This window comes from Sceloporus occidentalis, unplaced genomic scaffold (genome assembly GCF_023333645.1).
Source record: "Sceloporus occidentalis isolate IW3139 unplaced genomic scaffold, rSceOcc1.0.p SCAF_167, whole genome shotgun sequence".
Classification (NCBI taxonomy): Eukaryota; Metazoa; Chordata; class Lepidosauria; order Squamata; family Phrynosomatidae; genus Sceloporus; species Sceloporus occidentalis.
The window spans coordinates 1,890,716-1,907,077 of record NW_028317147.1 but is presented as its reverse complement, the minus strand read 5'-3'; the positions used below and the strand labels follow the sequence as shown (position 1 = coordinate 1,907,077).

Below are 16,362 nucleotides of genomic sequence, written 5' to 3'. Positions count from 1 at the left end.
ACAGCAAAAGACCAAACCGGGTGCCACTCCTGTCAGCTAAGAACAGGAAACTGAGGCTACAATTTGCACAGGCTCACCAAAATTGGACAATGGAAGACTGGAAGAATGTTGCCTGTTCTGATGAGTCTCAATTCCAGCTGGGACATTCAGATGGCAGGGTCAGAATATGGCGTAAACAACATGAAAGCATGGATCTATCCTGCCTTGTATCAACGGTTCAGGCTGCTGGCGGTGGTGTAATGGTGTGAGGGACATTTTTTTGGCACACTTTGGGCCCCTTAGTACCAATTGAGCATCATTTAAACACAACAGCCTACCTGAGTATTGTTGCTGACCATGTCCATCCTTTTATGACCACAGTGTACCCATCTTCTGATCTACTTCCAGCAGGATAATGCACAATGTCACAAAGCTCACATCATCTCAAACTGGTTTCTTGAACATGACAATGAGTTCACTGTACTCCAATGGCCTCCACATTCACAAGGTCTCAATCCAATGGAGCACCCTTGGTATGTGGTGGAATCTGCAGCAACTCCGGCATGCCATCATGTCCATATGGACCAAAATCTCTGAGGAACATTTGCAGCACCTTATAGAAAGTATGCCATAAAGAATGAAGCCAGTTCTGAAGGCAAAAGTGGGTCCAACTCGTTACTAGCAAGGTGTACCATATAAAGAGGCAGTGAGTGTAGCTCTGTATTTTATGCTCAGGGTGAAAAATAGTTTTGCCATGGAATTCAGTGTTTTTTTTTCTGGAATCCAAGAAAAATTTTACTATGCATGCACGAAACTTAAGTGCTCTTTGCCCTTGCAGTTCATTTCAGCAATTGGCCCTCTATTTCTGTTCTAAATACATCATTTTCATTATTATAAATTATATGACTATTAATGGTTCAGTCAAATAATAATACTATATATTTTCAGATATTCCTTACATTTATATATTCATCTTTCTTTTCAAGCAGTTGCATCTACCTTTTCTGAAAGTCAACAGTTAGACCCTGTCTGCCCTCTTGGATACTTCCCTTGTGGCAACATCACTAAGTGTCTTCCCCAGTATATGCACTGTAATGGTGTGGATGAATGTGGAAACCAGGCAGATGAAGACAACTGTGGTAGGACAAACACGTTTAAGTTATTTATTTTAAAGACACAGTTAAGCCAACAATGTATAAAAAATGCAATAGATATTCAGTACCATATTAGGAAGAAACAATGATAGTTATTGAATTATGGTACAGTAAAGAGCTCTGCAGGCCACCGAGTGTTAATCTCGACATAGCAAAGTTATATATGTTTATTTAAAGCTTTAAAGACAAATTCATACATTATTTTCAGTGTGATCCTTTTATGAGTGTCTGTTTAGTATCTGATGTCCAGGGAGTAACTGCAGTGGGTGCAATGAAATAAGAAATTGCATCCCACCATACTGTTGCTGTTTTTAATAGAAAAAATGTCCCCTGATTTTGAGTATTTGTTTTCTCTTTTATGAGGAGTGGGCTTTGCTTCCAACTAGGGAGGTCAACAGTGATCTCATCTGGGCCTGGATACACTCTTTTCATTTGTTTTGAGTTTCCAGCATTGACACAACTGAAGGAGAGTTACTGAATGGTTTGAAGTTTGGCCATTCACCAGTATTGAAGGGTAGCTGACACTCACTCTCAGCTACATTCATTGCTGACAAAAGGGCAGACTACCTTACTATACATTATGAAGAGACGACTAAATCCAGTTTTCTGGTAACCAGAGTTATATTGTTTACAAAGTACAGCACCCAGATACAAGCTTTTATTTTTTTGGAATAGACTCCCAAATTTAGGGAAAGATAGTTTTGATAAACAGACTTATCTTTAAAAGAGCACATTTTATCATTTACGAGTGTCCAAGTAACAATATGCCAAATGCTTGTCAAATGTGAGAAAACTATGTTACAAAACAAGTAACTTTTTCTTTCAAGGCGAATAGAGCAAGTCAAAAGTTTGAGTTTTTTGACTATTTCCAGAACCTGTTACATATTATGAGCTATGGCTGTAAATTTTCCTTATAATGTGCCAGGTAGACGAATATGATCCCAATATCAATCCAAAATGTTCTGTTCTTCTCGTATCATTTACTGCCATATTTTTTAGTCTGAAAAATAAATGAATGATAGGAGAAAAAAGCATTGCATTTACCAAAAAGCCTTTTTATTTGACTCAGAAATAAAGATTTCACAAAATCCAATTATCCTTGTTAAAGAAGCAGCAAACCAATTTGTAAAATATTTTAACATATCCTTCACATTAGTGTTATCACTTTTAGTAAAAGAATTTATATGCAGAAGTGTACTGAAAACTGGTAATGCAAATGCTGCTGAATCTGTACCTGCATTGGGAAGATATGAGGTTGATTGACATTACATGTCCAACAAAACTGCTCAAACAGCATTATTATGTGGAATCTGCAAAGTAAACAGGTGTTGTCTCCGATGATAGGGGTGGTGCCAACATCAGGGTCAGTAGTGTACCAATATGGCATATCAAAGCCATATCCCCAGAATGCCTATACGAATAGTCTTGTGTGAAGGTGTAGGGAGATCAGTCTTAAACATAAGACTAGACCAAGGACAAGATAAGGATTACCTTTTTTGAAGCAGTGAGAATGAACAGACTCTATGCAACAAATGGTTCTTAGCATATCAGGGTTATCAGAGTCCTATGACATGAGTGAGAAGAAAGTATGTCTGAAAAAAGCAAAAATGCTTATTCAGAACCTGGATAACTTACCATGCATGAAAGAACCAGGATTTTTTTGTATTGTCAGGCATCTGGCATAACTAAACTAAACAATTCAAAATTGTTTAGAAAGGGCCCTTTCTAAACTATTTTCAACCACAACAGGAAGACAGGAGCTTATTGGGGTCACATAACATCATGTGACCCTGCGGTGAAAGCGAGGCTGCTCGCGTGGTGCGTGGTTCATGCAGGAGCGGTGAGGTTAGCGCGGACAGGAGGTGGGATGTTTGTTTGTATGCATGAATGTGCTTGATTTTGCATGATTACAATAGTGTTGAGTAGTGTGACTGCATACATTGCTTGTGTTGCTGGATAGCACAAATAACTTATTGCATCATAGTACTTGTTATATGAAACTGTGTATTTTCTAGACATGTGCAAACGTGCCAAAAACGATTTGGACACATTTTTTGGATTGTTTGTGGCCCATTCGTTTTCGGGCAACAAATATTCTTCTGCATCTTGTTCTACTTCATCTTTTATCTTCTCCCTTCTCTTCTCTTCTATCTAGAGAAGAGAGAAGAGGTAGTGTACCCGCTTATCAGGGGGGTGCCACCACACCGGTACCCCTCCAGAGACGAACAGTACCACCATCAGTACGTGCCTCAGTATATAATGATAACAGTTATGCTGTACCCCCATCAATGTCTGCCTCAGTATATAATAACCGTTATGCTGTACCACTGTCAATGTTTGCCTCAGTATATAATGATAGGTGTTATGCTGTACCAACGTCAATGTCTGCTTCGGTATATAATGAGAAGAGTTATGCTGTCCCCCCGTCAATGTCTGCCTCAGTATATAATGAAAACAGTTATCCTGTACCACTGTCAATGTCTGCCTCTATATAATGATAGCAGTTGTGCTTTACCACCGTCAATGTCTGCGCCAGTATATAATGATAACAGTTATGCTGTACCGCCGTCAATGTCTGCACCAGTATATAATGACAGAAGCTATGCAGTTTTAATGTGTGTGGGGGGGGTTCCACATACAGGATCCGCCCCAGGTTCCAAACACGATAGATACGCCCCTGGATAGAAGATTAAGAAGATGCGCAAGATGAAATTTGTATGAATCTGAATGCACATGTCTAGTATTTCCATACTTGGAACATGCCCAGTTTTACTCAAAGCATTGTGGTAAAGGTTTGACTCCATGAGGCTAACTTCAATCTCCAGGCAGGGAAGCAGCATTTAGACAATTTCCTGCCCTTCTTTAAACATAACTGGGGGCTAGCTCAGGAGAGGGCAGAAGGTCTGGGCAGCCAACCCTGCGAAGTTCCCAGGTATATGTAGTTCACTCCCATGAGCATTTCAGGGAACGTCACAGAGGTGGCTACCCAGAGCTCTTACTCCTCTGAGGCCGTGACTCTTCTGAGGCCATGTGAGGGGTTGGTCTAGGTGCAGACAAGGGTGGAGTTACACCAAATAGCATTAAATTGGTTGGGAGTGGGAGGAGAATTGGGCAGGTAGTGGAAATGACTAACCAACGCTATCCTGCCCTGGAGAATGATGAGAATGACCTGGAGACCCAGGGAAGCATTGTTTCTGAAGGAGACGTTGGTTCTCACTATGCATCCTAGCTGCCTGGCCAGTAACATGTGAACGTGTATTTGTACTGTATAAAAAAGTTGATGTGGCCACTCTCATATTCAGATTAGGGCCCCAGTGGTCAAAGTAGCCTCTCGGAGGGTAAAGGTGAAAGATCTATAAATGTTTAACATATATTTCATACAAAGTAATATCAATGTTATTTGATTTTTCTCCTTTAAAACAGATATGCGATAATACATATTTTATTATATGCGTACTGTATGCATAATTATTTGTATTCCTTGTTTTAACAATCCTTTAGACTTGGTGTCCCAAAAACTTGAGCCTCCCCATTTTTCTCTGATGTGGTATAGGCAGACTTGAGGTGGGGTGTGTGTTAACTTGTCCCCATAAACAAAGGAAACAGGTTAAGGTGGGCATTCTTAGAATCCTTCCCTCCCACAGTTCACTAAAGGAAGTGATGAAACAGGATGTGCAAATGAAGGGTATATATATATAATGCCACACATGGACTCCTTCAGTTACATAGTAACATAGTAACATAGTAACATAGTTCATAAGGTTGAAAAAAGACCAAAGTCCATCAAGTTCAACCTATTTACATATTGTGTCCCTACTGTGTTGATCCAGTAGGGACCCTTGTGACCCTTATGAAGCAGATGCCAATTGCCCCATACCAGGGGGAAAATTCCTTCCCGACTAAATATATGCAAACAGAATAAATCCCTGGATCAACTTTCTGTCCCTATTAATCTAATATCCATAACTTGTAATATGATTGCTTTCTTTTCAAGAAACACGTCCAGGCTCCTTTTGAACTCTTTTATTGAGTTTACTATTACCACTTCCTCTGGCAGAGAGTTCCATATTCTCACCGCTCTTACTGTAAAGAACCCCCGTCTGTGCTGGTGCTTCTTTCCTCCAGCCGTAGAGGATGTCCCCTTGTTATAGATACAGTCCTGGGTATAAATAGGTCCTGGGAGTGATCTCTGTACTGCCCCCTTATATATTCATACATAGTTATTAAGTCCCCCCTATGCCGTCTTTTTTCCAAACGAAATAACCCTAATTCTGATAATCTTTCTGGGTACTGTAGTCCTCCCATTCCCCTTATTACTCTGGTTGCCCGTCTTTGAAACCCTCTCCAGCTCCACTATATCTTTCTTGTACACTGGTGCCCAGTAGTGTACACAGTAGTGCCTTGTACAGTGGTAGTGCCTTGTACAGTGACTAGTGCCTTGTACAGTGGTAGAATTATTTCTTTGTCGTGGGCATCTATGCCCCTTTTGATGCACCCCATGATTTTATTTGCCTTAGCAGCAGCTGCCTGACACTGGTCACTACAGGTAAATTTACTGTTAACTAAAACTCCTAAGTCCTTTTCCATGTCAGTCGTCCCCAGTGTTTTCCCATTTAATACATATTCCCAGCCTGGATTTTTCTTCCCCATGTGCATAACCTTACATTTATCTGTGTTGAACCTCATCTTCCACATCCCAGCCCAAGCCTCCAACCTATGCAGATCCATTTGTAATCGTGCGCTGTCCTCTATTGTGTTAACCACGTTACAGAGTTTAGTATCGTCTGCAAAGATTGATACTTTACTATACAATCCCTCTACAAGGTCATTAATAAATATATTAAAAAGAATAGGACCCAAAACTGACCCCTGTGATACCCCACTAGTAACAGTCATCCACTCAGAGTATGTACCATTAATAACCACCCTCTGTTTCCTATAACTGAGCCAGTTACTTACCCACATACACACATTCTCCCCCAGCCCAAGCATTCTCAATTTATGTACCAGCCTTTTATGTGGCACCGTATCAAATGCTTTGGAAAAATCAAGATATACGACATCCAGCGATTCACCCCGATCCAGTCTTGAGCTCACCTCCTCATAAAAGCTGATCAGGTTAGTTTGACAGGACCGATCCCTTGTAAACCCATGCTGATATGGAGTCATACATTTATTCATTGAGATACTCCAAAATAGCATCTCTTAGGAAACCCTCAAACAGTTTACACACAACAGAAGTTAAACTAACAGGCCTATAATTCCCCAGGTCACTTTTTGTCCCCTTTTTGAATATTGGCACAACATTTGCTATGCGCCAGTGTTGGGGAACAGACCCTGTCACTATAGAGTCCTTGAATATTAGAAATAGGGGTCTGTCTATTACATTACTTAACTCCCTTAGAACACGGGGGTGAATGCCATCTGGACCTGGTGATTTGTCTATTTTGATTTTTTTTAGGCGGCACTGCACTTCTTCCTGGGTTAGACAGGCGACATGTACTGGGGCATTTATCTCATCCTGCTGTATATTACCTGGCATTTCATTTTCCTCTGTAAATACAGCAGAGAAGAATATATTGAATAGATTAGCTTTTTCCTGATCTCCGTCTATAACGTCTCCCTCATTACTTTTTAAGGGGCCAACGCTTTCATTTTTAACCTTTTTACTATTTATATAGTTAAAGAACATTTTGGGGTTTGTTTTACTCTCTTTGGCAATGAGTCTTTCTGTCTCCACTTTGCTGCTTTTATCTGATTTTTACATATTTTATTTTTTTCCCGATAGCTTTTTAGTGCTTCCTCACTGCCTTCCTGTTTTAGTAGCTTAAATGCCTTTTTTTTGCCATTTATTGCCCCCTTTACATTTTTATTTATCCACATTGGTTTTCTCTTGTTCCTGACTTTTATTCCCATACGGTATGTACCTTTCACAGTGAGAATTTAAGATATTCTTAAAAATCTCCCATTGAGTGTCTGTACTCTTGTTTTTGAGGACATTTTCCCAATTTACAGTGTTAAGGGCTTCTCTTAGTTGATCAAACTTTGCCTTCCTAAAGTTCATAGTTCTTGTGGCTCCTCTAAGAGTTCCCTTATTGAAGGACAAGCTATAATATATTATATTGTGATCACTATTTCCTAGATGCCCCCTGACCTGCACATTAGTTACTCTGTCAGGTCTGTTGGTTAATATTAAGTCCAGTAGGGCGCCCCCTCTGGTCAGGTCCTGTACCATTTGGGACAGATAATTATCCTTACTTATAGTCAGAAACCGGTTTCCTTTATGGGATTCACAGGTCTCGGTTTCCCAGTTTATGTCGGGATAGTTAAAGTCCCCCATAATAACCACCTCATTGTGCTTTGCTGCCTTGTTTATTTGCTTTAATAATTGATCTTCTGCTGCTTCCATTATATTTGGTGGCTTATAGCAAACCCCGATCAGTATTTTATTATTTTTCTTTCCATATATTTCTACCCATAATGACTCCACATTATCATTTCCCTCACATATCTTCTCCCGCAGTGTGGCCTTAGGCTGGACTTTACATAAAGGCAAACTCCTCCCCCTATTCGTTTTTTTTCAATCCTTCCTGAATAGACTATACCCCTGTATGTTAACCGCCCAGTCATAGCTATCATCCAACCATGTCTCTGTTATACCCACTATGTCATAATTTTCTTCAGACATTATTAACTCCAGTTCGTCAGTTTTATTGGTCAGACTTCTGGCATTAGTAAGCATACAATTTAGAGGTGTATGTTTTTTTTTCCTATGAAGCCTATCCCTATTAACTATTCTAACCCCTCCCTCCTCTCCACCCCAGGTACATTTATAAGCCCCAGCTCTCTTTCTACACTATCTTCCCCTTCTATATTGTAGTTTTCCTCCCCCCTTTCCCTAGTTAAAACACTCCTCCACCCTTCTGGCCATCTTCTCCCCGAGCACAGCTGCACCCTCCCCATTGAGGTGCAGCCCGTCCCTACCGTAGAGCCTGTATCCGACAGAGAAGTCGGCCCAGTTCTCCATGAACCCAAACCCCTCCTTCCTACACCAGCTTCTGAGCCACTTGTTTAGCTCCCTAATCTCCCGCTGCCTCTCTGGTTTGGCACGTGGTACAGGTAATATTTCAGAAAATACTGCCTTGGAGGTCCTTGCCTTAAGCTTGCTACCTAAGTCCCTGAAATAATTTTTAAGGACACTCCGCCTACCTCTTACTTTGTCATTGGTGCCAATGTGCACCATGACTGCTGGGTCTTCTCCAGCCCCTCCCAGTAATCTGTAAACCCGATCCGCGATGTGCCGTACTCGAGCGCCAGGCAGACAACACACTGTTCGGCGATCCTGGTCTTTGTGACAGATCGCCCTGTCTGTCCCCCTAATAATTGAGTCCTACACTACCAGCACCTGTCTGGCCTGCCCTGCGCTCCTCCTTCCCTCCTTACTGGAGCAGACACCCCTCTGGTGGTCAGAGGCAGTGACTTGCTGCAGTACTGCTAACTCTGAACTAACATCCCCCTCATCTGCCAACCGGGCAAACTTGTTGGGGTGTGCTAGATCAGGACTAGCCTCCCTGGCGCTTTTCCCTCTACCCCGCCTTCTAACTGTAACCCAGCTAGCTGCCTGACTGTCCTGTACCTCCATCCCGCTATCCTCACCCGCGAGAGAGCTTGCTCAGTGAGCAGCAGACTCCTCTCCAAGTTGTCAATAGATCTCAGTGTTGCCTTTTCCTCCATGGTGGATGTGGTAAGAGTCTGCTCCCAGCAGTAAGCTATTATCGGATCTGGAGGCTTAACAGTGGGTGAGATCAAATTGTGTTGAAGGGAATTGTTATATGTATAGAGAGAGAGATAAAGGGGGGTTGTTGTCCTGTGGGGTTTGGCTATGCGTGTGTATATGAGATAAATGGGTTTGATGTGTTGTTACCTTATAATAAATACCTTTGAATGTAGACGAACCTTTGTTAGATTTTTACATTTGGTTAAACACCACAGGGTGTGAGTCATAATGAAAAGGGTATGTTCAGACTTGGGCAGGACTATGACACAGCTCATTCGCTAATTACGAATACAGGCAACACTACAGTAAGTATATTCCCAGTTTGCCTAATAAATGTAAAGTTTATTTTGGTTGGTTTGCTATATTATGCTTGTCAATATGTTATTCTTTCCTGGTGACATTATGGCATCATAATTTACTTATTATTATGTTACTATATTTGACATGTCACATTGACATTATTAAGACTTCTATTTATTCTAGCGAATTCCAGTCTTTGGACGTCTTTGAGACAATCAGGAGTTGTTTTTGGCAGCTGTCAGCCTCCGCCATCAGAAATCTTGGGACCCAGTACAGGCTTAGTGCCTGGGCCCCCATGACCCTCCCATCAGCCCAGTTACAGTGCACAAAAAGATCAATTAGGAGCAGAATTACAAACCAGGAGAGTAGTCAGGCAAGCCTGAGGTCAAATATCAGGATAGAAAACTCTCAATGAAAAAAATGTATCACAGGACTACACTAGGCTACTGAGTGAATGCAGTTCCTTATATTAAATCTGGCACCTAGCCTGTCCCACCTCTTGCAGAGCACCTTGTTTAATTGTGTACACACCTTCAATTGCTTAATTAACTTCCTGTCTTATAATTTCCTCCTTGACCCCCTACAGTCTGGTTTCAGTACGCCAATCTCTCCCACTAACCAGGCCAGATGACTTAGCGTCATCTTCAACTCAAACTTCTAATTCATCCATCATATTCAGTCCCTCGCCAGATCCTGCCACTTCTATCACTCCTCACATAAGCAACCACAAGCGCCATCAGTGAATGGCATTGCCGCCACTCACAAGATGGCTGCGCTAACTGTCAGATCAATGAGTTCACATCCAGACCCTCCTGAGAACTCTCAAGCTCCCCCTACAGGTTAAATGCAGGTACAGCATTCAACCATGCAGGTCAATAGAGCCCAGCTCACTAATGACGATGTGATTAGTAAAATAAAAACATAAAAAATATTTTAAAATAAATAAATAAAAATCTGTAAAATGTAAAAATAATTCTCCACTGTCACCAAAAAAGTCCAAATATATTGGCTTTTTAAATGCCCATAGGGTGCCTAGTTTTAATTTGATTTGATGGGGTAAATTGAATTACTCCTGAAGCAAAGTGCGTGTGGAAAAAATACAACAGCAAACTGTAATAAAGGCTGGTGGTAAAATGTGTGCATGGAAAAAGCTTAAATACCAGCACTTGAAATTCCCAGGGGTGTATATTTTTCAAAAAATATTTGATTTGATAGGGTAGATTGAATTGGCTGGGTTCAAAGATATCCCAAATAGGATATGTGGGCAGAATTTTTAACATGTCAAAATTCCAATTTAAAAAAATGCACACCTCCCAAATTCCCCGAACAACCCAATAAACACATGCATGTGGGGTATCACTGTGCTCGGGAGATGTTGCTGAACACATATTGGGTGTTTGGCAGTGACATATACAAGGAGTGGTAAATTCATACCTGTACAACGTGTGTGAAAAAAAGTTTGACAAAGGCTGGTGGTAGAATAAGTGTATGGAAAGGTGTAATAAACCAGCATTTAAAATACCTTGAGGTATCTAGTTTTTAAAAAGATATGGTTTGATGGGGTAAATTGCATTGGCCAGCTTTGAAGATACCCGAATTAGCACATGGGGCAGAATTACCAGATTTGGGGGGGAAATGGTTTTGAAATAGAAAAACGCTACTTGTTATTATTGCCAATAACTTGCAAAAAAATTCAAATATACATAAAAACTTTGGGTATTTCTAAACTCAGGACAAATAATAGAATATATTTAGCAGGTTTTTTCATTAGTTTTTGCAGATGTGAAAGATTTTTCAAATAAAAATGAGAAAAAAGTCATTTTTTAACAAACAATCCCCATATTTTATGATTATTTTTATAGTAAATTACATTATATGATAAAACTAATGGTATCTAAAGAAAGTCATGTTTGTACTGAAAAAAAAAAACAATATATCATGTGTGTGGATGCACAAAATGAGAAAGAAGAAAATTACAGCTAAACAGCAACACTGAAAATGTTAAAAGAGCCTTTGTCCCAAAATGTAACACGAGTAAGAAAAGTCTGGTTAATAATATGCCTTATGACCAATGCTCTGTTCGGTGAAAATAAATGTGGCCCTGTTATAGGGAATATATAAACGTTCTCACATTATCTGATTTCTCCTTATAGTCTTAGTAATGATTTGAGATAATATAATTTCCATTTAAACCAGTAACATTTAAAAAAATAACTTTCCTGGCCCTCTAGATGAACTGATCAAGAGATTGAAAAACTATAACCCTGGCTATAAACCTAAAATCTAAAAAGAGATTCACACCATATCTATTCCTAATATTTAAATTATATATATTTCAGTAAAATAATATCTCTATTACCAATATTTACCAGCTGTTTCTGTTAACATAATATTTAACTCCTTCCCATTCTTATGTACTGAAATTATGTAATACATTTTGTTTAAAATGTTGATGCTTTAATTCGTAAAAACAGACTCAAAGAATCTGATTTCCTCCCTGAATGAACCAAAAATGTATGGGGTGCAGGTACATATAAGGGGAAAAAGAAACAACACAATATAGTGTAGATGGTATGTTCAATATAGTGATAAAGTGATATGTTGCACAAATAAAGAAGGTGATTCAAATCCGTCAGCATGGAATATGTAAAATTCTTTAATGTTCTTCGTATAAAATCTAGAAAACAAACTAAAAATGGTGCAATATCTCAAGGTAAAATACAATTGTACCAATAAGGATGCACTCACAATTTTTCATGCACAGAAGTACATATGCAGGCGTTATAAAAGTCCACCAAAAGGTAGGATGTGATAAAGTCCAATTGGATCCTTCGACGCGTTTCGCCCCTTGGGGTTCCTCAGGAGATCAATCGGTAAAATAGTCAATAATCCGTAAGTGGTTCCGTTCCCTCTATCTGCTCTTTTATAGCCGTTTCCATGTATGTCGTCCCGTGTTGACCTTTTCCCTTGATGTCATCGCGTATCGTTTGTATTCTTTGATTGTTCTCTCGCTTCTCAATAAAGTTGTAGACGAAAAAACGAAGAAAATAAGTAATTCAGAGAAGAAATTGGCCGATTTCTTCTCTGAGTTACTTATTTTCTCTCCCCCCGATCATCGGGAGGCTCATTTTTGAGATCCTCCGGCATACAGGCTAGACAGCCTTCGTTTTTTCGTCTACAACTTTATTGAGAAGCGAAAGAAATTCATATTTCCTCCCTGAATTACAGATCCAATAATGGAATGGATATAGCTGAACTGGTCCCCAGTGGTCTTTTATTTTATTATTAACCCCATTTCAGTGTTAACAGGCTGGTTGTTGTAGGGGACACACAGAATGGGATCCCTTGCTTCCACTGGCTTCATTTAATTTTAAAGCCCTCATCACCACGAGCAGGAGACAGTGATGAGGAGGGGATATAGTCAGGCCTTTACTGCCACTTTTATTGCTATTTTATTAACCCACACACCGAAGTGCATTGTCACTAGACTTGGGCACCAGGGGGCTCTTCGTGTTCGTCTTCGTACCCGTCTTCAGAGAAAAAAAAACCTTCGTATTCCGCGAATATTCGCCTGTTCCTGTCTTCTTTTCGGGCGAATATTCGTGGCCATTCTTCGTGCTCGTTTCATCTTCGTTTCCTCCCGGATGCGTAGCAGGGGTTAATACGGGGTTAAGAACACATCGGAGCAGCAGCAGCAGCAGATGAGTTCGCGCCGTGAAGGTACGTGTGTGTGACTCTATTGGTCGCCGGAAGGGGGCTGGTCTGGCATCAACAAATGAATTGCAGAACTGCAGAATGCACCTCATTCGTTGATGGCAGGCGAGCCCCCTGCCGAAACGACAAATATAGTTGCACACACGTACCGAGGTGTACTGTACATAAAATGACCTAGACAAATGCTCCAAGGAACTTGGCCTAATTTTTATCATACACAGTCACACATCCATAGATGTTTAATAAAAGAATAGGGATTATTTTACATTTTTAAATTGATTTTGGACCACTTGTAATACATGCCTAACATTTGCTACCTATTTATAATGGCATTTGCAACAACCCAACTTTTACTGGACAGGACTGGAAAAAAGCAGGACTGTCCACAAAAATGTTGGGTGTGTTGGCAGGTATGTGAATGGAAAAATGTTGGACAAGAACTAAAAAATAGCTTAGGGTTAATGTACGGTTATTTTTAAGATTATTAGCAGCAGCAGCATTGGGAAAGGCGAATGAGTGGGCAATTGGCGACCCGCTCACCTGTTTCACCCCAGAGCAAAGCATCTAAACACTGTCAGTCCTTGGCGTTTGGGAGCGGACTTCCAGAGCTCAGACACAAGGCCCTTGCGTAAGCTGGCTACACCGGCGGAGGTAGCAGGCATTGCCACACCACAAACAGACGCAGCCAGGGGGGAGAAACTACCCTTACCATTAGGGACATTTGAGGCATGACACTAGCCAGGAAGGGAACTGGCAGAGAAGAGACGGTGGCACCACCACCAGCAGCAGCAGCATTGGGAAAGGCAAATGAGTGGGCAATTGGCGACCCGCTCACCTGTTTCACCCCAGAGCAAAGCATCTAAACACTGTCAATCCTAGACGTTTGGCAGCGGACTTCCAGAGCTCAGACACAAGGCCCTAGCGTAAATTGGCTACACCGGCGGAGGTAGCAGGCGTTGCCACACCGCAAACAGACGCAGCCAGGGGGAGAAACTACCTTGAACATTTTGGACATTTGAGGCATGACACTAGCCAGGAAGCGAACTGGCAGAGAAGAGACGCTGGCACCACAACCAGCAGCAGCAGCAGCATTGGGAAAGTTGAATGAGTGGGCAATTGACGACCCGCTCACCTGTTTCACCCCAGGGCAAAGCATCAAAGTCTGTCAGTCCATGGCGTTTGGGAGCGGACTTCCAGTACTCAGACACTAGGACCTAACGTAAATTGGCTACACCGGCGGAGGTAGCAGACGTTGCCACACCACAAACACGTGCAACCAGGGGGAGAAATTACCTTAAACATTAGAGAAAAAAAAATTAACTTTCCAAGCTAAGAGCTGGGTAACCCAACTTGGGCAGATTGAATTTAAGAAAGGCAATCTGCTCCATCAGATGAGGTGCCACGCGTGAGCGCTGTGGACTCAGTATGTTTCCAGTCATAGAAAACACACGCTCACTTTGAACAGTGGTTGGCGGACATGATAGAAGCTGCTGCGCAACCCATGAGAGTGCACACACTCTTCTTTTCATCCCAGTAGCGAAGAGGATCAACATTAGGTGCAGAAGGAACTTCACAGAGGTAAAGTTTGACCATTTCAGCAGCACTACTCTCCTTTCTGCTGCTAGCTCTGTCAGATGGTCCAACTATACTCCCAAGTGCCTCTTCCCGAAACGCAGCTGCTCCACTCAGCTGTGTTGTTGTGATGCTTGTGGCACTGCTGCTGATGCTGCTGCTAGGAGTAGCAGACCACATAATCTCTTCCTCCTCCTGCACCTCTCCCTCCTCGGACAACATTCCCATTTTACGCTGCCAGTCACGCACCTTGTTGACCAATTGCTCCCGGTAGCTACTGAGAACATTGAATTTCAAAGCTAGCTTTCCCTTAATTCTTGGAACGCAAAGGCACGCCAGCATCATTTCGGGACTCTCTTCCATGCGTTTGCGAAAGTGTACTTTTAGCAGATCCTTCAGCTTCCTGACTATGGCTGCTACTTCAGGATGTAGAGTGCCACCTTGAACAGCCTCACGGTTTTCAAGGAACACATCCATCTTGCTGCCTAGATGGGAGAACACTGGGATTACCTGGGCCAGACTGGCAGTGTTTGAGCTTAAATTTTCTGTGTCATCCCTGAATGGTTTAAGGACTGCCACTAGCTGGGCCATCACTGTCCAATCCTCCCTATTCAATGGAGATGTAATCCCAATATTGTGCTCTGAGGCAAGATTATGGATTCCCCTCTGCTGCTCCAAAATCCTCTCCAGCATGTCTAACGTGGAGTTCCACCGTGTACTGACATCCTGATGTAGGCAGTGTACGGGAAGACCTGACCTCTCTTGCTCTTCCCTCAAAAGTTGGCTAGCCTTAACACTATGGTGAAAGTGCCCAGCGATCTTTCTGCAGCGGGACAGAACTACTGCTGCCACATTAGTTCCTTCTGACATTGCTGCCTTCACTACAAGATGGATGATGTGGGCTGCACAGCGCACACCAACAATATGACCATCTCGCAGCGCTTTCACCATATTGGCACCTCCGTCAATTACCACAAAACCAACTTCAACATTGGTGCCTGCCTCTGCTCCCACCCAAAGGCTAAACATTTTCCTCATCGCATGCAGAATATTTTGGGAAGTGTGCTTTTCATCCATCACTTCTGCATGGAGAAGGAATGATTGGTAGCCTGCTGCAGCAGCTTCCTTGGGCACACCGGGCTGCCACCAGTATGCTGTCAAAGAAAGAAAGGCATGCTGCCCACTAGGTGCACTCCACAAATCTGTTGTGAAATTAACAGACTGACCAGCAGCCTTGGAAAGCTCCTCTTTCACTGCTGCAACACAGGACCGATACAATGAGGGGACAATGTTCCTGCTAAAAGTGGAACGTATATATGGAACTGTATATTGTGGAGCCACAGCCACCATCAATTGTTTGAAAGGCTCCCCTTCGATCATAGAGAAGGATGCCCCTCCAACAGCAATGAACTGACCAATAAGTCGCGTTACTTAATTGGCCTGCTGTTTGAGCATTGACCTTTTGGATTGGAATGCCACAAATTGTTCCAGGGTGGGCTGGACATGCAGTGCTCCAACCTGTCTTGGTCTCTGGCTGCCAGCACTAGCTGCTGCTGCTGCTATTGGCTCAGAAGCAGCTGTTGGGGTTTTTCCACGGCCACCAGCTATGCTGCCTGCACTAGTCATTTGGACACTGCTCCCTGAGGAATCTGATTCCTGACCACTCATCTCCTCTACTTCCTCTGGCTCATAGCCAGATCGAATGGAATTATGCTTGGCTGGAGCTAAGACTGATATCGTCGTGAGACTCGTGACTAGTAGTAGTGCGAGCAGGAAGAACAGACTCTGCACTTGGCCTCTCAGTCTCAGGCTCCTCTGCTACCTCGCTAGGTGGAGTTCCACTATGTGTAGCCCTCTCTCTAACTG

General features: G+C 42.1%; 1 protein-coding gene across 2 annotated transcripts in view; it reads left to right on the top strand.

Annotated features, from left to right (window-relative positions):
• The first annotated feature begins 1,015 nt into the window (after positions 1-1,015).
• Positions 1,016-16,362, top strand: part of LOC149279413 (relaxin receptor 1-like) — a 100,431-nt gene continuing 85,084 nt past the window's right edge. The window contains exon 1 of one of the 2 annotated variants that reach the window (XM_089501236.1): positions 1,016-1,118. In XM_089501236.1, coding sequence (XP_089357362.1) covers positions 1,064-1,118 — 55 coding nt within the window. In that variant the 5' untranslated portion in view covers positions 1,016-1,063. The remainder of the gene's footprint in view (positions 1,119-16,362) is intronic. The other variant, XM_089501237.1, reaches the window with a different exon arrangement.